Here is a 27,863-nt window from a genome sequence, read left to right on the forward strand (position 1 = left end):
CGTCAAGGGGTTCCGACCTCTTGTCGTAATGGTTAAGGTGTTGGCTTGATAGTCACTGTACCCGGGTTTTACTCCCAGTCGGGGCTACCCCCCAAATTCTCTACAATATCTTTGAACGAATAGTCATTGTTGGGGAATTATTATCAACTTCACTCTGAAAGGGAACCTTGACTCAAAAGCTACTAGAACTAAAACCAAAATATAATTTCTGTGTTAAAACTATTTACTGAGCCAAGTAATTTAAACTTCTTCTCAACTTATAGATGCAACCTCAAAATGTAAAATAAATAAATAATGAAATAGTTCACTGATCAACTGGCAGGGTATATGCTACACACAAGTGTCTGTGCAGAGACGACAGCTGCAGCTGTCCCAGCCTCCTAAACAGTTGTCCAGTGGATTAAACATTAAATAAAGGGTTGTGATTTCCAGTGGAGGCTGCTGAGGAGTGGATGGCTCATAATAATGGCCGGAACAGAGCATATGGAATGGCATCAAACACACAAACCATGTATTTGTTACCGTTCCACTGATCCAGCTCCAGCTTTTCCCACGAGCCCGTCCTCCCAAATTAAGGTGCCACCAACCTCCTGTGGTGATTTCACATATTACTATCTGAATTGAATGTTCATGGCCCACCACAGATCACATATGTCAAAACATAGAACTTCCTTTGGTTATCATTGTTATTATTTATATAGGGAGCAAACACAATGGTGTATTTTGAAGGCACAAACTCTGCCATTGCTTGTTGGTCAAAGCCTTTGGGGGATTATTTTTTTTAAATGTATTTTTTGGGGGATAATTGCACAAAAAAATAAGGTCTGTGGTAAACACAGCTTTAGGAGATTTTATACATTTTGTTCTAGATAATCTTCATCGGCTAACTTCACTTTTGGTGAACTTTTAAGCACTTAAAGGATTCATAATTCATAAAGGTCATGTTGACTGACTGATATTATCTTATCGAACAAAACATATACAATCTCCTAAACCTGTAACTTCAGACATTATTTTCTGTGGTTATCCCAAAACCATATTCTTTCCCTATTACTTTTCTGGTCAGTGCTATCCGGGATCCTTGGGACATCCCTACCCCTAAACCCTAACCCTACGATCCACTTAACCATAAAACCTTACCATTTAAAATCTTCAAATTGGGTAGGGACGTCCCAAGGATTCAGAATAGCATATACCCTGCTATTTAGGACATTTACGTCATCTGTCTCCACTTTCCAGCCATAGTTTCACAACAGTTCGGTTGCTAGGGATTCTAGGCGTCTTCCTAGTCTGGTTGCTAGCTAATGTGCTAGCTTGCTGTCTGTCTTGTTTTTATGCACAACCTTGCACTTAGTCAACATTTAAATAAATATACATCTATTTAAAGGTTTAATATTAATTCATATTTCGAAGTAGACTGCGATGTGAAAAAGGTAAGGTTGTGCGTGCTATATAACTTTACCACATGTTTGGATGATTAGCTATCGTTAGCTAGCTAGGTCAGGTAAATGCTGATAAACAACGAACGTTACAACCAGCTATGGATGGGAAGGGCAGGTTATGTCTTGTGTAGCTAGCTTTGACTTGTGTAGTTAGTATCAGTACCTAGCTAACTATATAGTCACAGTTCTGAGCTGTCTTATGTAACTTAGCTACCTAGCTCCTTAGCTAATAAGCTAAATCTGCCTGCCTGCTGTGCCAATTATGTCAGTGTTGAAAACCATCCAGACATGGCAGTATTGTTGGGATTTCACACTCGCATTGTGAAGTCATGAGCAGAGAAACCAGTGCATGCTTTCCGTGTCTTTTAGCCAGTGTTTACAACTTCACATGAGTTCCGGGAAGATAAAGGAGATGGGGGACATATTGGCCAATGAAGCTGATCTTCTCGGGATGATCAAGGAGGTATGTGAAAGGAACGGTATATTAACTTTTACACTCGCGGGAATTGGCCTACATGGATAGGGCTATGAACTTTATTTATAATAAGGATTACATGGAGAAAATCGGAAATCTCTGAAATGAAAATGGATGGCCCTCCCCTAAGCAAAATATATTTTACCTAAACAAGTGACCCCCCCCTCTATCGTTTAACCTCACTTATTGGACAGACCAGAGCCCTAGATATGCAGGTTTAGAAACTGTTCTTCACCCTGTAAGGATTACATGGCAACGCAGGAATTTCGATAGCATAGAGGGCTGCGGGCCAGAAGGTTGTGGGTTCACAGACCACCTCACACAAGAGTAGGTAGGGGTGGACAGATCTCCTTCATAGTAAAATCATTGCATGAATCTATCATTGTATTTGCAGGTCAGAGGAAAACATTTAATTTTATAAAAATGTCAAGCAATTCTACATATTAGCATAATCCTTTTTAATAACAAACAAATTACCAAATTTACAGGAAAAGAATAGACAGAAAGAAAGGCCTGTGATTTCTTATCATAATTCTCCAATGCCAAATCAGTGTGTCTTGTTTGCAACAAAAGGTTTTGCAAATAATTACATCTGAGATGTTATTAGGAATCTGAACATGGTACGTTGAAAAGTTAGGCCTACCTTTCTACCCCAGACAGAGTAGGCCTACCTTTCTACCCCAGACAGACTAGGCCTTCCTTTCTACCCCAGACAGACTAGGCCTTCCTTTCTACCCCAGACAGAGTAAGCCTTCCTTTCTACCCCAGACAGAGTAGGCCTTCCTTTCTACCCCAGACAGAGTAGGCCTTCCTTTCTACCCCAGACAGAGTAGGCCTTCCTTTCTACCCCAGACAGAGTAGGCCTTCCTTTCTACCCCAGACAGAGTAGGCCTTCCTTTCTACCCCAGACAGAGTAGGCCTTCCTTTCTACCCCAGACAGAGTAGGCCTTCCTTTCTACCCCAGACAGAGTAGGCCTTCCTTTCTACCCCAGACAGAGTAGGCCTTCCTTTCTACCCCAGACAGAGTAGGCCTTCCTTTCTACCCCAGACAGAGTAGGCCTTCCTTTCTACCCCAGACAGAGTAGGCCTTCCTTTCTACCCCAGACAGAGTAGGCCTTCCTTTCTACCCCCAGACAGAGTAGGCCTTCCTTTCTACCCCAGGCAGAGTAGGCCTTCCTTTCTACCCCAGGCAGAGTAGGCCTTCCTTTCTACCCCAGGCAGAGTAGGCCTTCCTTTCTACCCCAGGCAGAGTAGGCCTTCCTTTCTACCCCAGGCAGAGTAGGCCTTCCTTTCTACCCCAGGCAGAGTAGGCCTTCCTTTCTACCCCAGACAGAGTAAGCCTTCCTTTCTACCCCAGACAGAGTAGGCCTACCTTTCTACCCCAGACAGAGTAGGCCTTTCTTTCTACCCCAGACAGAGTAGGCCTTCCGACACAGAAAAAATGTAAGTTTTGACTGCTGGCTACTCGTCTTCGGTGGCTTTAACCTAATGAGAAAAGTTCACAAGTATTTCCCTGAAAGCTGTCTGGGATTAAACATCTTCTATTGTGCAGAAAGTGAATAATCAATCAATTGATAGTGACAGAAATAGATTACTTCCCAAGCAAAGCATATTTCTTTTTGTCTCTTCAGCTATAGAAGGTTGAAGCTCAGCCTCTGAATGTCAAAGAAACTTAACAATGATATCGTCATATGCGTCAGAGTCACGTCTTTCCCGGGTATTTGACCATTTGTTTGTAGCGTAAAGCATCGCCAAGCGCTGTTAAGTCACTTTTTATATAAATCAGATCCGTTTTTATTTTCTTCAAAATCTTAAGCTAACAAAGGGTAGTCCTGTGCTTTTTTTTGCCATGCTCTTTAAGGAAAGGTAGGCCTATGGCATACCCTCTCATACCCCTTCAATTCTAGTCTTGGTTTTAACTGAACCGCCCTTCACTGACACGGAGGTAGACTACTTAAAGAGTGCATGGTGGTTGGAGGAACTGACTGACACATCTATGGATATAGCAGCCTATAGCCTGTCTGTCAAACAGGTAGGCCTACCTCTTATTTTTTAAATAAGAAGAAACAGGCTCCAACATAAATCCCTCCTGTTGTTAGTAAACTAATTCAAATGAAGTCCGTTGCAATGTAGATTTCACCTACTCTCAGCACCGTGAGGTGTCAATTTTTCCGATTGATTGTGCCGCGGCTGCTGCTTCCAAGTTTCAGCACCACAGTGTAAGTTACTTGAATCTTGCTTATTGTTGGGTCAACAACTCTGATAAATACATCATGGGCAAGAAACATTGTTTTTATGAAAATCAATTATAGTAGTAGCAAGCTATCATAGTTGACCTCCGGACCTTCTCTTCTTCTCAAACTGAACAGAACATAGGTTATAGGCTAGTCGGCACGCAAGATATAAATAATACATTCGGTAGAAGCCTTGGACTCTCCTCCTGAACTTCCACTGTAGGCCTACACAGCACAGCTTTGGTTAGGTAGCACACGGAAAAGGTTTTTGATCAGCAAGAGCAGAGCAGGCCAGGGCTCATATCCATTGCAGTGTGTAATGCAGCCTAGTTTGATTTACAAACGTTCCAGCTGTTATCTTAGCAATATAACTTTGCTCTGAGCTTCTCGGAGCATTGACTGTAGGTGCGTTTGATATTGCGGCCCAGCGGAGTATCAGAGATGAGGGGCGGCATCGGGTACAAGTCAATATATAGCCTAATAAGCAACTCATTCTAAAAATTCTGAAATATTGAAATTTCATCAATTATAAATTACATGATCCTCCCCTGGACTAGATTTTTTTTTTTAATTACTAAACCCTCCCCTTGACTAAAATTGAAAAAGCACAACCATTTTCCTCCAGCTACCAAATCTGTAAATATCGATTCTAAATTGAAATGTTTCCTACAGACAAATATGAAAAGCATATGCATTACCATGGTAGTAATTGAAAGGGAACAGTTGAAAATTATTAGACCAAAGGTGAGGACAAAACAGTTCACCTGACACAGGACTTAATCCATACATTACTGTTGATTGTATATGCATTTTACAATTACTGTACTTTTTGCTGAATTTGTTGATAAGAAAATAGGAAAATACCCTGGACACATTCAGTAACATGATGAGAATATTCCTGGAAAATGTGGGGTAGGTGCAACATAAGAGAAAATAATTCCAAGAGTTCTAGTGAGAGGACTAACTAGTGTCTCCAAGTGGACACACACCTCTCCAAACTGTAGGTTTCAGTGAGAGGACTAACTGGTGTCTCCAAGTGGACACATACCTCTCCAAACTGTGGGTTTCAGTGAGAGGACTAACTGGTGTCTCCAAGTGGACACACACCTCTCCAAACTGTAGGTTTCAGTGAGAGGACTAACTGGTGTCTCCAAGTGGACACACACCTCTCCAAACTGTAGGTTTCAGTGAGAGGACTAACTGGTGTCTCCAAGTGGACACACACCTCTCCAAACTGTAGGTTTCAGTGAGAGGACTAACTGGTGTCTCCAAGTGGACACACACCTCTCCAAACTGTAGGTTTCAGTGAGAGGACTAACTGGTGTCTCCAAGTGGACACACCTCTCCAAACTGTAGGTTTCAGTGAGAGGACTAACTGGTGTCTCCAAGTGGACACACACCTCTCCAAACTGTGAGTTTCAGTGAGAGGACTAACTGGTGTCTCCAAGTGGACACACACCTCTCCAAACTGTGGGTTTCAGTGAGAGGACTAACTGGTGTCTCCAAGTGGACACACACCTCTCCAAACTGTGCACAGTTCGTTCCTAAGTCATTTCAATGCACTTTTATCAGTCAAAGAAGAGTCTTCTAGCGATGCCATTGAGGAACTAGAGCAAGCCCACGTGTAGTTGTTTTGTATGGAATACAACCCTGCATCTCCGCCATCACACAATTACCGTTGTTGTTTAGTCAATCCAAAAATGGCCTTTTATAAAATCACAATCTGGGTCAGGTGGGAATCATTTGACAGCTCGTGCAATTACCAACATGACTAGCTATGTTATAAAATAGCGTTATGCTTTCACAATGCATTTCAGGGAAACAGTCATTTTGGTGCACATAGAAGAGAGTCCTGAGTGCATTCAGGTGTGTGTGTCGTGGTAATTTTTTTTTCTTCACAATAGACAAACACAGGCTCATTCTGTTCAGAACAACCCAGGGTATGATGACATGTCAATCAAATTCAATCATCAATCAAATGTATTTATGAAGCCCTTTTTACATCAGCCGATGTCACAAAGTGCTGTACAGAAACCCAGCCTAAAACACCAAACAGCAAGCAATGCAGATGTAGACGCACGGTGGCCAAGGAAAAACTCCCTAGAAAGGCAGGAACCTAGGAAGAAACCTAGAGAGGAACCAGGCTATGAGGGTTGGCCAGTCCTCTTCTGGCTGTGCCGGGTGGAGATTATAAACCTAGAAAAGAACCAGGCTATGAGGGTTGGCCAGTCCTCTTCAGGCTGTACTGGGTAGAGAGGAACCAGGCTCTGAGGGGTGGCCAGTCCTCTTCAGGCTGTGCCGGGTGGAGATTATAAACCTAGAGAGGAACCAGGCTATGAGGGGTGGCCAGTCCTCTTCAGGCTGTACTGGGTAGAGAGGAACCAGGCTATGAGGGGTGGCCAGTCCTCTTCTGGCTGTGCCGGGTGGAGATTTTAAACCTAGAGAGGAACCAGGCTATGAGGGGTGGCCAGTCCTCTTCTGGCTGTGCCGGGTGGAGATTATAAACCTAGAAAAGAACCAGGCTATGAGGGTTGGCCAGTCCTCTTCAGGCTGTACTGGGTAGAGAGGAACCAGGCTCTGAGGGGTGGCCAGTCCTCTTCAGGCTGTGCCGGGTGGAGATTATAAACCTAGAGAGGAACCAGGCTATGAGGGGTGGCCAGTCCTCTTCAGGCTGTACTGGGTAGAGAGGAACCAGGCTATGAGGGGTGGCCAGTCCTCTTCTGGCTGTGCCGGGTGGAGATTTTAAACCTAGAGAGGAACCAGGCTATGAGGGTTGGCCAGTCCTCTTCTGGCTGTGCCGGGTGGAGATTATAAACCTAGAGAGGAACCAGGCTATGAGGGTTGGCCAGTCCTCTTCTGGCTGTGCCGGGTGGAGATTATAAACCTAGAGAGGAACCAGGCTCTGAGGGGTGGCCAGTCCTCTTCAGGCTGTACTGGGTAGAGAGGAACCAGGCTCAGGGGTGGCCAGTCCTCTTCTGGATGTGCCAGATGGAGATTATAACAGAACATGGCCAAGCTGTTCAAACGTTCATAGATGAGCAGCAGGGTCAAATAACAATAATCACAGTGGTTGTAGAGGGTGCAACAGGTCAGCACCTCAGGAGTAAATGTCAGTTGGCTTTTCATAGCCAATCATTCAGAGTTCGACAGCAGGTGCGGTAGAGAGCGAGTCAGAAACAGCAGGTACGGGACAAGGTAGCACATCTGGTGAACAGGTCCGGGTTCCATAGCTGTCGTCTTGTAACTGTACATCTAACATAGAGATCCTAAACGTTGACTCTGTATATGACATGAGTTTTACAATTTGGAAATGTGAAGTGCACATTTGGACTCACAGGGTCATACAAGCCAGCCAAATACATCAAAGCGGTATTTACCCCCCCTCCAACTCACTCAGACAACACAAACATGTTCAATAGTTGCCCAATCAGCAGGAGGGATGGGGGCAACTTCTCGTTGTGCGGTGCTCAAGTTCAGAACGAGTCAAAACAATGAAGCACATTGCCAGAGCTCTGATGTCATGTGTATAGCATGTTACTGTAAAGCAACTGTGTTGCAATTTAGGCGTTTATCAGTGTCCAAATCTACCATTTACAACCCGTATATGGGTACGATTGTAAAGGGCTATGGCATCTCATTGGAAAGGGTATATTACGAAGGGTATGTGAAATCAAGGGTTTAAGACATCTCATTGCGAACACAGATGTGTCAAGTCAAATGTGCTTATGTAGCCCGCCTGGGACCAGTCTAATTCTCATCGACTCCGTCTCAGTCACAACATGCAATTGTGTAGTATTTGGATAAAAGTACGTTGTGTTTGTTGTTTTAATCTGAATTGAAAACTATAACTTCTCTCTTTTTTTTCTTGACCAGTATTTGAAGTATGGTGAATTTGAAGAGACAGTTCATCACTTTGAGAAGGAATGTAAAAACAAGGGGAAAGTTGTTCCAAAACCCAGAGGCAACAGTCTTCGGGACTCGAAAACGCTGATTATCCAGGTAAATTGTGGATTTTAAAACATTTTTTTAAAGCTGCATTCTATGGTCGTTGCCGGAAATGACAGACATTCGTCATAGATACCCCAAATAGTATACTAACCACAGACTCCGAAGTTCTGAAGGAGACATTCCAACATTCCGTGATGGAAGATGATAGGTTCTATTTGACTGGTACTAGCCCATTCCTGTATCCCTACAGAAGGACCTGTTGAGCTCATTTGATGACGGCGACTTCAAGGTGTTCTTCGAGCTGTGGACAGAGTTTGTCCCTTTGGAGGTCAGGGACTGTGATCCTCACGCCCAGAAACTGGAGTTTTACCTTCATGTCCACTTCACCATCTTCCCCTTGAAAATCCACTTGGGCAGACATGTACGTATAATATGCCTCTCCTAACTACCGCTTACTGGATCACTCTATTGGATGTGCAATTTAAAAAAATATATATATGTTAGAAGCTACCCAAGCTCTAATTCTGTTTTAGTATGAGTTCCAGACCCAGGTTCAAATAGTGTTTTGTTTTCTTTCAAATACTTTGAGTGTGAAATTTAAACCTGATTATGGAATGCAAAGATGAGCAGTTTTGCCCTTTAGGTTATCAACTTTGTTCGGTTACTGTACCACCAATGACATTTTTGCTTTGCCCGTAGTAGCTCTGATGTACATCCTCATGTGCATTTTTACCACTAAGCTTATTGTCTCATGAGTCCTTCTTTAAGTACCCGCTGTGGATAGGCCGAGTACCCCTGCACTAGGAAAGTTCAATCGAGCACACCTTGAAATAACTATTTGAACCCTGGTCTGGTGTGTTCCGTTTTCTGTCTCAACGTTGTACCTCTTCCATCAGACTTATAGGCTAAGTGTTGCTCTTTTTTTTAGCACAAGCTTTGTGTACTTTGTCACATCAGCTCCCTCATCTCTGTGGTGAGAAAAATAGCATGGATCAAATCACCATCAGCCAACAGATGGCCTCGTTGCACCATGCAGCCTTTCCTTAGCAACAAGCCATTCACACTGGTTCGTTTGGTTTGGTGAAGTTCTCTTCACAACTCCTTGGTTCCCAGGAAACCAAAATGGTGGTCCTATCCAGTGCAATTGTATAACCTATAACCAACCTATAGCATTTGTGAAAGTTGTGCACCATAGATAATCTAATCTTATTTTTGTATTATCCAATCAGAGTACATTTTATTTGGTCACGTGTTTAAAAAACGTAAGTTGTTAATACAATACAGTACATAAACATATCAATGAGCCTATACAGTGCATTTGGAAAGTATTCAGACCCCTTCCCCTTTTTCCACATTTTGTTACGTTACAGCCTTATTCTCAAATTGATTAAAAAAATAAAAAATTCTCTCATCAATCTACACACAATACCATAATGATGAAGCGAAAACAGGTTTTTAGACATTTATGCAAATGAATAAAACATATTTTGAAAATGATTTACATAAGTATTACATAAGTATCCAGACCCTTTGCTATGAGACTCGAAATTGAGCTCAGGTGCATCCTGTTTCCGTTGATCATCCTTGAGATGCTTCTACAACTTGATTGGAGTTCACTTATGGTAAATTCAATTGGTTGGACATGATTTGGAAAGACACACCTGTCTATATAAGCTCTCAAAGTTGACAGGGCCTGTCAGAGCAAAAACCAAGCCATGAGGTTGAAGGAATTGTCCATAGAGCTCAGAGACAGGATTGTGTTGAGGCACATATCTGGGGAAGGGTACCAAAACATTTCTGCAGCATTGAAGGTCCCCAAGAACACAGTGACCTCCATCATTCTTAAATGGTAGAACTTTCTAGAGCTGGCCGCCCGGCCAAACTGAGCAATCAGGGCAGAATGGCGTTGGTCAGGGAGGTGACTAAGAACCTGATGGTCAATATGACAGAGCTCCAGAGTTCCTCTGTGGAGATGAGAAAAACTTCCAGAAGGACAACCATCTCTGCAGCACTCCACCAATCAAGCCTCCATGGTAGAGTGGCCAGACGAAAGCCACTCTCCAGTAAAAGGCACATGACAGCCCGCTTGGAGTTTGCCAAAAGGCACCTAAATGACTCTCAGACCATGAGAAACAATATTTTCTGGTCTGATGAAACCACGATTGAACTCTTTGACCTGAATGCCAAGCGTCACGTCTGGAGGAAACTTGGCACCATCCCACCGGTGAAGCATGGTGGTGGCAGCATCATGTTGTGTGGACGTTTTTCAGTGCCAAGGAGTGGGAGACAGGCAGAATCGAGGGAAAGATGAACGGAGAAAAGTACAGAGAGCTCATTGATGAAAACCTGCTCCAGAGTGCTCAGGACCTCAGACTGGGGCAAAGGTTCACCTTCCAGCAAGTCAACAACCCTAAGCACACAGCCGAGACAATGCAGGAGTGGCTTCTGGACAAGTCTCTGAATGTCGTTGAATGGCCCGGCCAGAGCTCGGACTTGAACCCGAGCTAACATCTCTGGAGAGACCTGAAAATATCTGTACAGAGCTAGAGAGGATCTGCAGAGAAGAATGGGAGATACTCACCAAATCAAGGTGTCCCAAGCTTGTAGCATCATACCCAAGAAGACTCAAGGCTGTAATCACTGCCAAAGGTGCTTCAACAAAGTACTGAGTAAAGGGTCTGAATACTTATGTAAATGTGATATTTCATTTTTTATTTTTTTTATACATTTGCAAAATCTTTGAAAAAATGGTTGTTGCTTTCTCATTATGGGGTATTGTGTGTAGATTTGTTGAGGCAAAGGGTCTGAATACTTTCCAAATGCACTGTATACAACAGTGATATGGGAGTACTCTCCTCCCATATCAATACATACAGAGCCTGTATACAACAAGAGTACTGCCCTCCCAAATCAATACATACAGAGCCTGTGTACAACAAGAGTACTACCGTCCCAAATCATTACATACAGAGCCTGTATACAACAAGAGTACTGCCCTCCAATGTCAATAGTTCAATACTATTAGCAATGTTGTCTCTAGTTGGAGCAGCCCACTACTTTTAATTATCAAATTAATTTTATCAATTCAATTTGTATGAATGTGTTTCTCCCACAGGACCGAGCAGACTTTGAGGTGAGGATCACCCACTTCAAGCACTACCTGGAGACGCGAGGGGCAGCACTCAGTCAGACCACTGAGTTCCTACCCTACTACGCCCTCCCCTTCGTGCCCAACCCTGTGGTGCACCCCTCCTTCAGAGATCTCTTCCAGGTGACACCATTGTCCCTGAACGTACTCACATATACATGTCATATCAACATTAGCAGTATGTAACAACCAAAAAGCAATGCAGGGCGGGACACTGATTGGGCACATGAATGAATGTGCTGTACTTCACTAACTGCCCATGTTATGCTATGGTATGTTGTTATCAGGAGTCCTGGATTCCAGAGATGAAGCAAGAGCTGGAAAAGTTCCTGACTGTGACACTGAACGTGTCCGACACTCCAAGGCTTCTGTCGTTATATGTATCCTTTTGACAAGAATCATTCAATGTGACCCATATTCAGTTAAGCTGAGGTCACACCAGGAAGGACAATCTGAGCAGCATTTAAAAAATAAAAAATTGTTCACAGCATAAAATCATATAGTAAAAACTATATACACTAGTGGGGCGGCAGGTAGCCTAGTGGTTAGAGTGTAGGGACGGCAGGTAGTCTAGTGGTTAGAGTGTAGAGGCGGCAGGTAGTCTAGTGGTTAGAGTGTAGGGGCGGCAGGTAGTCTAGTGGTTAGAGTGTAGGGAGCCTAGTGGCAGGTAGCCTAGTGGTTAGAGTGTAGGGACGGCAGGTAGCCTAGTGGTTAGAGTGTAGGGCGGCAGGTAGCCTAGTGGTTAGAGTGTAGGGACGGCAGGTAGCCTAGTGGTTAGAGTGTAGAGGCGGCAGGTAGCCTAGTGGTTAGAGTGTAGAGGCGGCAGGTAGCCTAGTGGTTAGAGTGTAGGGACGGCAGGTAGCCTAGTGGTTAGAGTGTAGGGACGGCAGGTAGCCTAGTGGTTAGAGTGTAGGGACGGCAGGTAGCCTAGTGGTTAGAGTGTAGAGGAGGCAGGTAGCCGGCAGGTAGCCTAGTGGTTAGAGTGTAGAGGCGGCAGGTAGCCTAGTGGTTAGAGTGTAGGGACGGCAGGTAGCCTAGTGGTTAGAGTGTAGGGACGGCAGGTAGCCTAGTGGTTAGAGTGTAGGGGCGGCAGGTAGCCTAGTGGTTAGAGTGTAGGGACGGCAGGTAGCCTAGTGGTTAGAGTGTAGGGGCGGCAGGTAGCCTAGTGGTTAGAGTGTAGGGACGGCAGGTAGCCTAGTGGTTAGAGTGTAGAGGCGGCAGGTAGCCTAGTGGTTAGAGTGTAGAGGCGGCAGGGTAGCCTAGTGGTTAGAGTGTAGAGGAGGCAGGTAGCCTAGTGGTTAGAGTGTAGGGGCGGCAGGTAGCCTAGTGGTTAGAGTGTAGGGGCGGCAGGTAGCCTAGTGGTTGGTTAGAGTGGTTAGAGTGACGGCAGGTAGCCTAGTGGTTAGAGTGTAGAGGCGGCAGGGTAGCCTAGTGGTTAGAGTGTAGAGGAGGCAGGTAGCCTAGTGGGTTAGAGTAGCCTAGTGGTTAGAGGGGCGGCAGGTAGCCTAGTGGTTAGAGTGTAGGGGCGGCAGGTAGCCTAGTGGTTAGAGTGTAGGGACGGCAGGTAGCCTAGTGGTTAGAGTGTAGGGGCGGCAGGTAGCCTAGTGGTTAGAGTGTAGGGGCGGCAGGTAGCCTAGTGGTTAGAGTGGTAGGGCGGCAGGTAGCCTAGTGGTTAGAGTGTAGGGACGGCAGGTAGTCTAGTGGTTAGAGTGTAGGGGCGGCAGGTAGCCTAGTGGTTAGAGTGTAGGGCGGCAGGTAGCCTAGTGGTTAGAGTGTAGGGGCGGCAGGTAGCCTAGTGGTTAGAGTGTAGGGGCGGCAGGTAGCCTAGTGGTTAGAGTGTAGTGGGGCGGCAGGTAGCCTAGTGGTTAGAGTGTAGGGAGGCGGCAGGTAGCCTAGTGGTTAGAGTGTAGGGGCGGCAGGTAGCCTAGTGGTTAGAGTGTAGGGACGGCAGGTAGCCTAGTGGTTAGAGTGTAGAGTGTAGACGGCAGGTAGCCTAGTGGTGGTTAGAGTGTAGGGACAGGTAGCAGTGGTTAGCCTAGTGGTTAGAGGTAGCCTAGGGACGGCAGGGTAGCCTAGTGGTTAGAGTGTAGGGACGGCAGGTAGCCTAGTGGTTAGAGTGTAGAGGAGGCAGGTAGCCTAGTGGTTAGAGTGTAGGGACGGCAGGTAGCCTAGTGGTTAGAGTGTAGGGACGGCAGGGTAGCCTAGTGGTTAGAGTGTAGGGGCGGCAGGTAGCCTAGTGGTTAGAGTGTAGGGACGGCAGGGTAGCCTAGTGGTGGTTAGCCTAGTGGTTAGAGGGCGGCAGGTAGCCTAGTGGTTAGAGTGTAGGGACGGCAGGGTAGCCTAGTGGTTAGAGTGTAGGGCGGCAGGTAGCCTAGTGGTTAGAGTGTAGGGACTAGTGGCAGGGTAGCCTAGTGGTTAGAGTGTAGGGGCGGCAGGTAGCCTAGTGGTTAGAGTGTAGAGGGCGGCAGGTAGCCTAGTGGTTAGAGTGTAGGGGCGGCAGGTAGCCTAGTGGTTAGAGTGTAGGGACGGCAGGTAGCCTAGTGGTTAGAGTGTAGGGACGGCAGGTAGCCTAGTGGTTAGAGTGTAGGGACGGCAGGGTAGCCTAGTGGTTTAGAGTGTAGGGGCGGCAGGGTAGCCTAGTGGTTAGAGTGTAGGGAGTGTAGGGACGGCAGGTAGCCTAGTGGTTAGAGTGTAGGGACGGCAGGTAGCCTAGTGGTTAGAGTGTAGGGAGGGGCGGCAGGTAGCCTAGTGGTTAGAGTGGTTAGAGGGACGGCAGGTAGCCTAGTGGTTAGAGTGGTTAGCCTAGTGGTTGTAGGGACGGCAGGTAGCCTAGTGGTTAGAGTGTAGGGACGGCAGGTAGCCTAGTGGTTAGAGTGTAGGGACGGCAGGGTAGCCTAGTGGTTAGAGTGTAGGGGCGGCAGGTAGCCTAGTGGTTAGAGTGTAGGGGCGGCAGGTAGCCTAGTGGTTAGTGTAGGGGCGGCAGGTAGCCTAGTGGTTAGAGTGTAGAGGAGGCAGGTAGCCTAGTGGTTAGAGTGTAGAGGAGGCAGGTAGTCTAGTGGTTAGAGTGTAGGGGCGGCAGGTAGTCTAGTGGTTAGAGTGTAGAGGAGGCAGGTAGTCTAGTGGTTAGAGTGTAGAGGAGGCAGGTAGCCTAGTGGTTAGAGTGTAGAGGAGGCAGGTAGTCTAGTGGTTAGAGTGTAGAGGAGGCAGGTAGCCTAGTGGTTAGAGTGTAGGGGCGGCAGGTAGCCTAGTGGTTAGAGTGTAGAGGCGGCAGGGTAGCCTAGTGGTTAGAGTGTAGAGGCGGCAGGGTAGCCTAGTGGTTAGAGTGTAGAGGCGGCAGGGTACCCTAGTGGTTAGAGTGTAGGGACGGCAGGTAGCCTAGTGGTTAGAGTGTAGAGGAGGCAGCGTAGCCTAGTGGTTAGAGTGTAGAGGCGGCAGGGTAGCCTAGTGGTTAGAGTGTAGAGGAGGCAGCGTAGCCTAGTGGTTAGAGTGTAGGGGCGGCAGCGTAGCCTAGTGGTTAGAGTGTAGAGGAGGCAGCGTAGCCTAGTGGTTAGAGTGTAGAGGAGGCAGCGTAGCCTAGTGGTTAGAGTGTAGAGGAGGCAGCGTAGCCTAGTGGTTAGAGTGTAGGGGCGGCAGCGTAGCCTAGTGGTTAGAGTGTAGGGGCGGCAGCGTAGCCTAGTGGTTAGAGTGTAGAGGCGGCAGGGTACCCTAGTGGTTAGAGTGTAGGGACGGCAGGTAGCCTAGTGGTTAGAGTGTAGAGGAGGCAGCGTAGCCTAGTGGTTAGAGTGTAGAGGCGGCAGGGTAGCCTAGTGGTTAGAGTGTAGAGGAGGCAGCGTAGCCTAGTGGTTAGAGTGTAGGGGCGGCAGCGTAGCCTAGTGGTTAGAGTGTAGAGGCGGCAGCGTAGCCTAGTGGTTATTGCTTTAGACTCGTATCCGAAAAGTTGCCAGATCAAATCCCCTGAGCTGACAAGGTACAAATCTGTCGTTTTGCCCCTGAACAAGGCAGATAACCCACTGTTCCTAGGCCGTCATTGAAAATAAGAATTTGTTTTTAAGGACATACCTACAACATTTCCAAACCTCCCACCTCAGCTCAAGCGAGCTGATGTTAGACAGCTAAATGACCAACCTTGGCGTAAGAGGTGGGAAAATGCCTGTCAGTTTTTTTAAATTACAAAATTGACAACTAACTTTCGTTCGATACTTTCGACTCCTCATAGTCTGAGAATAGAGTCTTTACAGTCAGTGCACAACAACGATTTAGTTCAGTCTCAAACGACCATTATCAGGGCATTGTACTTAGTTTCCTAAACAGAGGAACTGAGGTGTTAACCAACAGTTTTTCAAGTAGTAACTCTTCTATTCTCACTCTGCCAAAAAAGTAGCCATTGGCCAGTTTCCTACGGTTCTCTGTATTCAAAGAATGCTTTTACCATCCTTAGTTACAGAGATGGCTTAGAAACGTTTGAGGCATCAGTGAATGCTAAGTGAAAGTCCTGTAGCATATTCTAGAAAGAGAAAAGGACAAAAAAAAAAACCTTTAAAAAAATCAGTAAGTGGGGGAACAAAACCTGAGAATGACTCTCTGATTCAAGCCACTCCAAATACAGCAGGCTCTTGCTCTCATCTGCGAAGCGTATTCAAGACTCCAATAAAAAGCTTTAATTTCAGCCACTAAAGTGACAGTTCATTTTTATTTTACTAGGCAAGTCAGTTAAGAACAAATTCTTTTATTTTCAACGACGGTGGGTTAACTGCCTGTTCAGGGGCAGAACGAAAGATTTGTACCTTGTCAGCTCGGGGATTCGAACTTGCAACCTTTCGATTACTAGTCCAAAGCTCTAACCACTAGGCTACCCTGCCGCCCCTTAAGATTCAGGCAATCACTCGACTGTATACTATCCAGCAACCTCCCCAAGCATGAAAGCCGGGCTATGTTCGAGTGCAAAAAACAACCATCTGATCCCGCCTCTGGCCCTTATAATGGTGTAAGGGCAAGTAGTGAGAGAATTGGATAAGGCGATAACATCAGAACAATTGTAGCTTTCATATGAAAACACAATGGATAGATTTTCCCTTTCTGATGTCCATTCACGTCACTAAACCTTTATCCCCCCGTGAAAATCCTTCAGGATTATAATATTATCCTAATATTTATGGAGCCCAGCCTTTACCCAACAGTCAAGACGACAGAGTTTACTGTCTGCGTGGGAGTTCCTCCTCTCCGCTGTTCCGGCCTGATGGACATTAGTACTGGTAGTGTTTACCAACCAATGTTGCCTTAAAAAAACTGTTCTACCTTTTTTTTCTTCTGCTTGTGATGCATACCTTTAACAAACACTGAAAGGCGGCCGTCATTTCATTTGCAAAGGCAAACACCTGTCAGATATAACGAGGGAGGATATCCTTTGCAAATGTTGAAAATGTCTCAGTAATATGATAAACTGTTGTCTCTGCTGCCGCACGGCAAGCGATGCCGAATATGAGCGTGTATTGTTTCTTTAACGTGGGCGTTAACGCAGAAGGATGCCGGAAAGAACACCAAAGGTGATTGTACCCATAGAAATAAATATAATATATGCTTTCCATTCTATTGTCATTCTATTTCCATCATTGTCCTTCTCCAGTCTTTTTCTAAAGAGCATATTATTATTATTATTTATTTTAGATAGACTTTCATACCTGTCACTGTCTAAACACATATGTGGAATTCTTTCACTTCTTTCACTTGACAAAAGAACCTACTGTAGACTGTGCTGAATGAGCATCATGAGTCATCATACATACTATGATTCCTTCTGTTGTGACTTATCCTTCAGTAAACGTGGTACACACACATCTCAATATTGAAGGTTAGAGCCAATGACGGACACATACTGATATTGCAAGTGCATGAGTTAATACTGTAACCTAAATTGCATGTCAGGCACTGCAGTTGCCAGGGTAATTTGGATTGTTATCAACTGATGATGGAATTGCCATGGTAATATGGAATTTGCATTCACATTTTAGTAATGTCAGCTAAATTGACTGTTGCTAAACCACAAATTGAACCATGGGCCGATTGCACTAGCTATGTGAAAGTTCAAACTAAGCCAAGTTATACTCTTAAGTGTGTGCTTACTAAATCTAGATGTATACTTTACTATAGTCAACCATTTTGTTTTCCCCCGATGGTTTATACAGTGTTAGCTAGCTCACTGAACTAGCTAGCTAGCGTATTAACTGTCTGGTTAACAAGGTGATTGAGGTCTTCTTCTGGTTATTGATTGGCTATCACAGATGTAGGTTATTACTGCCTTGCTGCTGTGCTTTCTGGACACCAGTCCATTCATCATGGTGATTCCCATTCTAGTCATTCTACTGCTATGGGACTTAAATAATTGCTAGATGTTTGTGTGCTTATGTGTGTGACTGTTTTGATTCTATTTTTTTGTGTGTGTGTGTGCGTGTTCTATATGTGTTTACAGACACCATACAGCAGCTGCAGCTGCAGCTGGCCGAAGCAGAGAAGAGGACCAGCAGCTACATGAGGAGGTTCAATAAGATGCAGGCCGATCACCACAACCTGATAGGAGTCACTGCCGAGCTGGTGGACTCTCTGGAGGCTACAGTCAGTGGGAAAATGGTAGGGCCTAACATGTACACGTTATATTAGCCTGGTCCCAGATCTGTCAACAATGTTTACATACTGTTTTACCCACTTTATACTGTATTCTAGTCATGGCTCATCCTATATAACTACTACTGTACACACTTTTTCTATTCATATACTGTTCATACACACCATGTATACACTGAGTGTACAAAACGTTAAGAACACCTTCCTAATATTGAGTTGCTTAAAAATCCTTCTTTAACCCGTCTCCTCCCCTTCATCTACATGTCTCCTCCCCTTCATCTACATGTCTCCTCCCCTTCATCTACATGTCTCCTCCCCTTCATCTACATGTCTCCTCCCCTTCATCTACATGTCTCCTCCCCTTCATCTACATGTCTCCTCCCCTTCATCTACATGTCTCCTCCCCTTCATCTACATGTCTCCTCCCCTTCATCTACATGTCTCCTCCCCTTCATCTACATGTCTCCTCCCCTTCATCTACACTGATTTGAAGTGGATTTAACAAGTGACATCAATAAGGGATCATAGCTTTCACCTGGACTCACCTGGTCAGTCTATGTCATGGAAAGAGCAGGTGTTCCTAATGTTTTGTACACTCTGTGTGTATATATTTATATATATATATATATATATATATATATTACGGACGCTGACATTGCTCGTTCTGATATTTCTTAATATCTTGTTTTGTACTTGTTGGGATTATGCGTGTATTATTGTATTGCTAGATATTACTGCACTCACTGTTGGAGTTAGAAACACAAGCATTTAGCTACACCTGTGATAACATCTGAAAATCTTTGTATGCAAAAAATCTCCTTGGATTCGATTTCAACTTGAGGGGGGGGACGAATCCCAGTTTGTTTGCCTATTTAGCATGACAATGAGTGGCATGATAGCACCAACAGACTGTTACCCAGGCTACAGATACAACAACCCCTTTGAAACAGGGAACACGCACACACATGATTCCTTAGTGATTTAGTCCACGATCAGCTCCTTTGTCTTGCTTACGTTGAGGGAGGAGTTGTTGTCCTGGCACCACACTGCCAGGTCTCACTGACCTCCTCCCTAAAGGTTGTCTCGTCGTCGTTAGTGATACGGCCAACCATCGTCGTGTCATCAGCAAACTTAATGATGGTGTTGGAGTCGTGGGTGAACAGGGAGTACAGAAGGGGACTAAGCACGCACACCTGATGGGCCCCCGTGTTGAGGGACTGGCGAAATGTCCCCACTTGTCCGAGTTTTCCTTGTTTTACAATCCTTGTTGGGACCAAAAAATTGATTCCCATTCAAAATTATATTTTCCATAACCCCTAACCACAAACCCTAACCCTAAAATAGCCTTTTGCCTTGTTGCTCCCTCCCTCCCCCCCCTTCCTCCCTCCCCTCTCTCCCCCTTCTTCCCTCCCCTTTCTCCCTCCCTCCCTCCCTCCCTCCCTCCTTCCCCTTTCGTCCTTCCCGCTCCCTCCCTCCCCTTCCTCTCTCCCCCTTCCTCTCTCCCCCTTCCTCCCTCCCCCTCCCTCCCTCCCTCCCTCCTTCCCCCTTCCTCTCTCCCCCTTCCTCCCTCCCCCTTCCTCCCTCTTCCTCCCTGCCTCCTCTCAGAGCTCAGTTGGGATGTTCTGATGCTGTTGTGTTTTTGCAGATCTCCCCAGAATACCTCCAGAGTGTGTGTGTGCGTCTCTTCAGTAGCCAGTTGAGGCAGAGTGCGGCGCAGAGCATCGACTTCACCAGGCCTGGCACTGTGAGTGACAACACACACCGCCCTTCACTGATGAGAAAACACTCCATTTCCCATGAGCACTGTAGAGCCATTTTAGTAGAAGAAGAAACATTTATGGGGAAAGGTAGTGTACTTTCTACAGTATAGCCTCTCCACTTTCTCCTGAGCGAATTACTTTCTAATGCATTTCTCTACACCCGCAATAACATCTGCTTGACACGTGTATGATGACCAATAAAATTAGATTTTTTTTAAATGTTATTTGATTTTACACTTGACGTAGCATTATGTAGCAATACATTATATTTCTTTAGCCTCACGTTGGTAGGACTAAAGGTTAATAACCAAGTAGGAAAGTTAGAACCCGGTTATGTAATCCTGTATTTCCAGTGCATAAACCTGACTTTGTTGTTACGTTTTCACAACAGTTTGCTGTTAATATAGCAGCACTCCTCAGTCTGAGACGTATTCCGAGTTTCTCAAGGACGTCACCCCCCCCAAAAAACAGAACACGCACAAGCACACCCCACAGCTTGAATCTAAAATCTGAGCGAGATGATAACGTCCTTTACGTAATATACTACGATACTATGATACGATATACTGTAACGTTATGTAGTATGCTGTACTGATGCAGAAGGTTGATACGATATACTGTAACGTTATGTAGTATGCTGTACTGATGCAGAAGGTTGATACGATATACTGTAACGTTATGTAGTATGCTGTACTGATGCAGAAGGTTGATACGATATACTGTAACGTTATGTAGTATGCTGTACTGATGCAGAAGGTTGATACGATATACTGTAACGTTATGTAGTATGCTGTACTGATGTAGAAGGTTGATACGATATACTGTAACGTTATGTAGTATGCTGTACTGATGTAGAAGGTTGATACGATATACTGTAACGTTATGTAGTATGCTGTACTGATGTAGAAGGTTGATACGATATACTGTAACGTTATGTAGTACGTTATGTAGTATGCTGTACTGATGCAGAAGGTTGATACGATATACTGTAACGTTATGTAGTACGTTATGTAGTATGCTGTACTGATGTAGAAGGTTGATACGATATACTCTAACGTTATGTAGTATGCTGTACTGATGCAGAAGGTTGATACGATATACTGTAACGTTATGTAGTATGCTGTACTGATGTAGAAGGTTGATACGATATACTGTAACGTTATGTAGTATGCTGTACTGATGTAGAAGGTTGATACGAAAGTGCCATGTCATTGAGAGGTTTTAACAGAATGACTCATTCCGTTGACTCGGCACCAAAATGTACTGTACCCACTCCAGCCAAAGGCTCTGTCACTGTCGACGTGGGTGCCTGCGTGGTAGTGTACTGTACGTATCTGCACGACATACATAGGGTACATCACATGTGTATGTGTTCGCTAAGGTCCACTAGGCAATTGTTGTGTTTCCGAAAGAAGGAAAGAAAAAAAAAACGAGTTTGTTCTATGTTTGGTGGTCTGGCTGATGTGCTCTGATGATACCCTCTATTCTCATATCATTGAAATGGACCCTATACAGTACATCCAATCCAATAGATCCGTTTCCTCACATTCAATGTTGTCCTGACCACATCCCTGATGTGCTTCTTCATTTTGGTTTGAACTGGCCTAGTTTAGTGTATCTGTTAGCTTGTGTGTTTTTCACTTCTTCAATTCAACTGCTTCTTTTCTTTTTGTGTGTGTGTGTGTGTTTCTGTGTGTGTGTGTTTCTGTGTGATTGTCTGTCCACGAAGGGATATTACTCTATGAGTCCTTATGATGACGGATATGTAAGTTTTACTGAAGTTTTCATCCATTTTGTGCTGTCACCCCCCTCGTTCTCCCGTCTTGCTCGCACCTTGCCTTGTCGGTCTATCCCTCCCTCTCTCCACCGCTCCACCTCTCTTCCTCTCCCTTATACCTTTACATGGCTCCTTGTATTGACCCAGTATTCCAGTGTTTTCTCTACTTCTCATTCGATTCGTTTAATGGGATGTTTGTCCTTGTTTCGCGTAAGAATGGTTCCCTTTTGTCTAGCGAGGATGCAGCTTGTTTGGTGTAATACCTCCGTGGTTATAGCCAGCGACTTCATCAAGCATCCACTTGTTCCCCGTCCATAGATGGCCATCATCTCATCTCTCTGTTGGCTATACCGTTAGGAAGGTCATTTGCCACTTGTACGTATGACAACATCGATCTGTTTCTTTTTATACAAGTCCCAACATAATAATCGATCTGTTTCTTTTTATACAAGTCCCAACATAATATTCCCTCAAAAATAATTCGGCACTGAGCAAATTTCAGGTCTGCTGCAAAATTTTAAAAAATGCCAGTGTGTGTTTACTGTGAATACTGAGGCTGTACTCGCTTTAAGTTACAGTTTTACTGTGAATACTGAGCCTGTACTCGCTTTAAGTTACAGTTTTACTGTGAACACCGAGACTGTACTTGCTTTAAGTTACAGTTTTACTGTGAACACTGTGGCTTTACCCACTTTAAGTTACAGTTTTACTGTGAACACTGAGGCTTTACCCACTTTAAGTTACAGTTTTACTGTGGCCAGGTAGGCTACTGTGGCTATTTGATCATAATGTAATGGCCTACCAGAGTGGTCTCCCATAGGATTTTAACATGGAAATAGCTGTTCTATCATTCAGCCTACAGTAGCAGCCAATGTGTGGTGTTCAATGTAGGCCTACATTCCATGAGACTTTAAGAACACACACATGTAGGGCTTGACATTAACGTTTTATCCACTTGTCCTTCATACAAGGGGGTGACTGAATGTTGTTGTGTTGTTTGATGCAAGAAATCACTTTACAAAATTAAATGCATTATTATTCCCATACCATTATTACAGAGAAAGACACATTATACTGCCCTCTGCCTATTGGCTACTTAGTTTATTCAAGCCTGTTTCAAAATACAATACTGCCCCTTTAAGAGAAAAGAAAAATGATTTACCTGACTCGCTTTTCAAAGATGTCGTTTTGTGCTCTTGTAGGAAGCAATCACTCCCCTATTGCTGACTACACATTATCTATAACTGAGCTAATAACTCACTAACTAGCAAAGGACATTAACAAAATGTGCACCCGTGGATACATGCAGCTCTCGCTTTGATCTCGAAACAAGCGCGTCTACCCACAACCACTCATGCTGTAAACACAGTCCAGTTCAAAGTGAACGGTACAGATCCATATGTGGCAATGGTCTATTTGCATATAGGCCTACTGCAGGTCTGGTTTGTTATGCCACACCGGTCTGTGTAGAGTATAGAGTGCGGGCTGAGTCGTGTGTGTCAAAGCCGTAGAATCCTACTCTAAAGCATTCTGCCTTCTACAAAATCTTTTGCATAGTTCGTTTTGTCTTGGTGTGTTGCATTGAAAGTGGCTAATATTGTATTGGTTCGATCACAATTGCCGCTGTAAAGAGAAACATTGATAGTGTTAACTAACAGGGGAAAACTCTGGAAAGTTGAGTGAAGTTTCATTTCGTGCTTCTCTCCATGGGCTGATATTTCTGCTGCGCCGCAGCTTAGAGGGAACATTGATCCCAACTGACCTATGAGAATGAAAGAAGAATGATGATACCAGTTCACTTCTTATTTTAAGCACTTTTCCCACAGTGCAAAACCAGATAGGGGAAAGTAGCTGACAAATGTCTAAACTATTTACTAAATTATATATTTAAAAAAGGAAATTTTAAAAAAGCAGAGAATTGCCTAATATCCTACAACTGGGACTTACGTTTTTAAGCTATTGTTGATTTCCAGTTAGGGTCAACCTCTTCCACAGCCACACAGAGAATGACTTTGTTCTCCATTGGAATACAACACCCTAATTGCGGTATAATTATCGTAGTCTTCTCCCATTTATTATAGATGGCTCTCAAAAGATTTCACTGTGGTCTACCTGCCTATGGGGAGAAACTAAAACTCAGACAGTCCACCCAAATACCTGAATTATATTAGGATGCAAATATTTAACCTACTTATCAAATAGTAAGTGTTACAATGGCTTATTATGGGTCCCCATTAGGCATAACAAAGAGATACGACATTAAAGATGATAAATGACCTGTTTCTGCAATCTGTGTGTGGGAATTTAATTCCACTGTCTGCAATATTATTTTAGATATAACATTTAAACATTTTTTTTTTTTTCATGCTTAAAAACAAGAACTTTTCGTCAGTCAATGAACTCCATTTTAATAGACTGTACGAGGCCAAAAATAACTCGAGGAATATCGACGAAAATTGATTAGTCTTCTTGCCTTTTTGAAAATACTCCTGTCCCATTCTAACTAACCACATTGCATGTTCTGGCCTAAAGTTCCTGTCGTCCATTTCAGTTCGGGTTTTGGGGCAATTAAACTAACAGAGGCGGATTCATGGGAAAGGCTAATCTCCTTAACATTCCTATATCTCAATGTCCTCTCTGGTGGAAGTTGCTGTAGGAGACTGGTCACAGTAAATCCTCTGTCAAATGTCACAGGCTGAACATGACATAAACACCTGCCAGCCCTTCATGCTTTATGGGAACAGACATTTTGTTGGAAAGTAGGATCCAAGACAAGTCTTTCCCCCAATCACGTTCTAGCTACACCAACACCAGAAATGATATGGATCACCTCACTGACCTTTTCCTCAAGCTAATCATCCAGTTTTGAGGTTGGATTTCAGTTGGAAACACGCTAATTATTACTTTGAAACCTCAGCCGAAGCCTTAGTTTTAGGTCTGTTTCCGTCCACAGCTCTCTTACAATACCAGGCCTTATAGGACAGGTGCAGCAATTCTTGAAACACGAAAGGAATTGGTTGCTGCTCACTAACACCTCGCCCCTTTGTGTTCCTCCTTGCTCATTGGATTGGACAGTGTCCCTGTCACTCATTGCATGGGCACTGTTGCCATAGGTTACGCCCAGGGATTGTGCATGTGACAAAACCCATAACCTGCACACGCATGAACCCCTGCCCGTCCGTTAGCACATTAGTTAACCTAACTTAACCACCGTTGTTTTAGGAGGACGAGGGAAACTTAGGTAAGTATGAGACAGCTGAGCAAGAACATACCTCTTCTGCTGGATAAGGACAAACCCCTATGTTTTGGAATCTTTTCTATGTCAAAAGATGATCAATAAAAACACAAAACAAGTGACTCTAAATATGTCAGTAATCTCAGTGTCACTGGGATGGTGTTGTGGTTGAAATGTTAAAATACTACAATTTGCTCTAATACTACAATTTGTCTTTCTCTCTCCCAGGCTTCCTCATTGCTACGAGCGTCCATTGTACCTCAGTAAGTCCCCTCATTGAGTTGTTCTGTGGAACCTGCTGGGAAAAATGGCATATTGAAAAAAAGCACTGAATAAATGTTAAAAATGGCACACAGTGTGCAGGAGTCCCATTACATTACCTTAGATTACATTACTTTACATTACCTTAGATTACTTTACCTTAGATTACATTACTTTACATTGCATTGCCTTAGATTACTTTGCATTACCTTAGATTACATTGCATTACCTTAGATTACATTGCCTTACCTTAGACTATATTACATTACCTTAGATTACATTGCCTTACCTTAGACTACATTACATTACTTTAGACTACATTACATTACCTTAGATTACATTGCCTTACCTTAGACTATATTACATTACCTTAGATTACATTACCTTAGATTACATTTCCTTACCTTAGACTACATTACATTACCTTAGATTACATCACCTTAGATTACATTGGGGGCGGCACGTAGCCTAGTGGTTAGAGCGTTGGATTAGTAACCGGAAGGTTGCAAGATCGAATCCCCGAGTTGACAAGGTAAAAATCTGTTCCTAGACCGTCATTGAAAATAGGAATTTGTTCTTAACTGACTTGCCTAGTTAAATAAAGACATGAACTGATTTACCATCACAGTGAACTGTCCTTAGTTTACTATGACCTGGGATTTACCATCACAGTGAACTGTGGGATTTACCATCACAGTGAACTGTCCTTAGTTTACTATCACCTGGGATTTACCATCACAGTGAACTGTCCTTAGTTTACTATGACCTGGGATTTACCATCACAGTGAACTGTCCTTAGTTTACTATGACCTGGGATTTACCATCACAGTGAACTGTGGGATTTACCATCACAGTGAACTGTCCTTAGTTTACTATGACCTGGGATTTACCATCACAGTGAACTGTCCTTAGTTTACTATGACCTGGGATTTACCATCACAGTGAACTGTCCTTAGTTTACTATGACCTGGGATTTACCATCACAGTGAACTGTCCTTAGTTTACTATGACCTGGGATTTACCATCACAGTGAACTGTCCTTAGTTTACTATGACCTGGGATTTACCATCACAGTGAACTGTCCTTAGTTTACTATGACCTGGGATTTACCATCACAGTGAACTGTCCTTAGTTTACTATGACCTGGGATTTACCATCACAGTGAACTGTCCTTAGTTTACTATGACCTGGGATTTACCATCACAGTGAACTGTCCTTAGTTTACTATGACCTGGGATTTACCATCACAGTGAACTGTCCTTAGTTTACTATGACCTGGGATTTACCATCACAGTGAACTGTCCTTAGTTTACTATGACCTGGGATTTACCATCACAGTGAACTGGCAGGTCCTACAGGCCCTATATTTGTCTCACCTGGAGTACTGTGGACTAGGTTCCACAAAGAGGGGCTAAGGAAAATTACTATTTTTCCTGAATGAGGCAGCACGACCAGACCTTAGATGTACACGGAGATATGCATGTCAATCTCTAGTGGCTCAAAGTAGAGGAGAGATTGACTTCATCACTACTTCTTTTTGTGAGAGAGATTGACATGTTGAATGCACCGAGGTGTCTGTTTGAACTACTGGCACACAGCTCAGACACCCATACATACCCCCACAAGACATGACACCAGAGGTCTCTTCACTGTCCGCAAGTCCAGGACAGACTATGGGAGGGGCAACATTACTACATAGAGCCATGACTACATGGAACTCTATTCCACAACAAGTAACTGATGCAAGAAGTAGAATCAGATTAAAAAACATAAAAAAATACACCTTATGAAACAGCAGGGACTGTGAAGAGACACACACACAGGCACAGACACATACACACACATACACACACATACACACACATACACACACGCACGATAACATACTGTACACACATGGATTCTGTGTTGTAGATACACTATATATACAAAAGTATGTGGACACCCCTTCGAATTAGTGGATTCTGGACTATTTCAGCCACACCCGTTGCTGACAGGTGTATAAAATTGAGCACACCACCATGCAATCTTTGGCAGTAGAATGGCCTGACTGAAGAGCTCAATGATTTTTAACGTGGCACCGTCACACAGGATGACATCTTTCCAACAAGTCAGTTCGTCAATTTTTTGCCCTGCTAGAGCTTCCCCCGGTCAACTGTAAGTGCTGTTATTGTGAAGTGGATATGTCTAGGAGCAACAACGGCTCAGCCGCGAAGTGGTAGGCCACACACGCTCAAAGCAAAGGTACCGCCAAGTGCTGAAAACCGTCTGTCATCGGGTTGCAACACTCACTACCGAATTCCAAACTGCCTCTGGAAGCAACATCAGCACCAATAATTGTTCATCGGGAGCTTAATGAAATAAGTTTCCATGACCAAGCAGTCACACACAAGCCTAAGATCACCATGCGCAATGCCAAGCGTCGGCTAGAGTGGTGTAAAGCTCGCCGCCATTGGACTCAAGAACAGTGGAAATTAGTTCTCTGGAGTGATGAATGACTCTTCACCATCTTGCAGTCCGACGGACAAATCTGAGTTTGGCGGATGTGAGGAGAATGCTACCAGCCCGCATAAATAGTGACAACTGTAAAGTTTGGTGGAGGAGGAATAATGGTCTGGGGCTGTTTTTCATGGCCCCTTTGTTCCAATGAAGGGAAATCTTAACGCTACAGCATACAATGACATTCTAGATTATTCTGTGCTTCCAACATTGTGACAACAGTTTGGGAAAGGCCCTTTCCTGTTTCAGCATGACAATGCCCTCGTGCAAAAATCGAGGTTCACACAGAAATGGTTTGTCGAGGTCGGTGTCGAAGAACTTGACTGGCCTGCACAAAGCCCTGACCTCAACCTCATCGAACACCTTTGTGATGAATTGGAACGCAGACTGCGAACCAGGCCTAATCGCCCACCATCAGTGTCCGACCTCACTAATGCTCTTGTGGCTGAATGGAAGCAAGTCCCCA

The 27,863-nt window shown here is 44.2% G+C and overlaps 1 protein-coding gene across 1 annotated transcript in view; it reads left to right on the top strand.

Annotated features, from left to right (window-relative positions):
• Positions 1–1,227: 1,227 nt before the first annotated feature.
• The window catches only part of LOC115109749 (lisH domain-containing protein ARMC9), a 101,199-nt gene continuing 74,563 nt past the window's right edge, over positions 1,228–27,863 (top strand). The window contains 11 exon segments of the mRNA XM_065009511.1: positions 1,228–1,433; positions 1,812–1,905; positions 8,025–8,150; positions 8,350–8,520; positions 11,215–11,370; positions 11,535–11,627; positions 16,766–16,790; positions 17,714–17,871; positions 19,511–19,609; positions 21,355–21,390; positions 24,866–24,900. Coding sequence (XP_064865583.1) covers positions 1,831–1,905; positions 8,025–8,150; positions 8,350–8,520; positions 11,215–11,370; positions 11,535–11,627; positions 16,766–16,790; positions 17,714–17,871; positions 19,511–19,609; positions 21,355–21,390; positions 24,866–24,900 — 974 coding nt within the window. The 5' untranslated portion in view covers positions 1,228–1,433; positions 1,812–1,830.

The sequence above is a fragment of the Oncorhynchus nerka genome, linkage group LG25 (genome assembly GCF_034236695.1).
Source record: "Oncorhynchus nerka isolate Pitt River linkage group LG25, Oner_Uvic_2.0, whole genome shotgun sequence".
In the NCBI taxonomy this organism is placed as follows: domain Eukaryota; kingdom Metazoa; phylum Chordata; class Actinopteri; order Salmoniformes; family Salmonidae; genus Oncorhynchus; species Oncorhynchus nerka.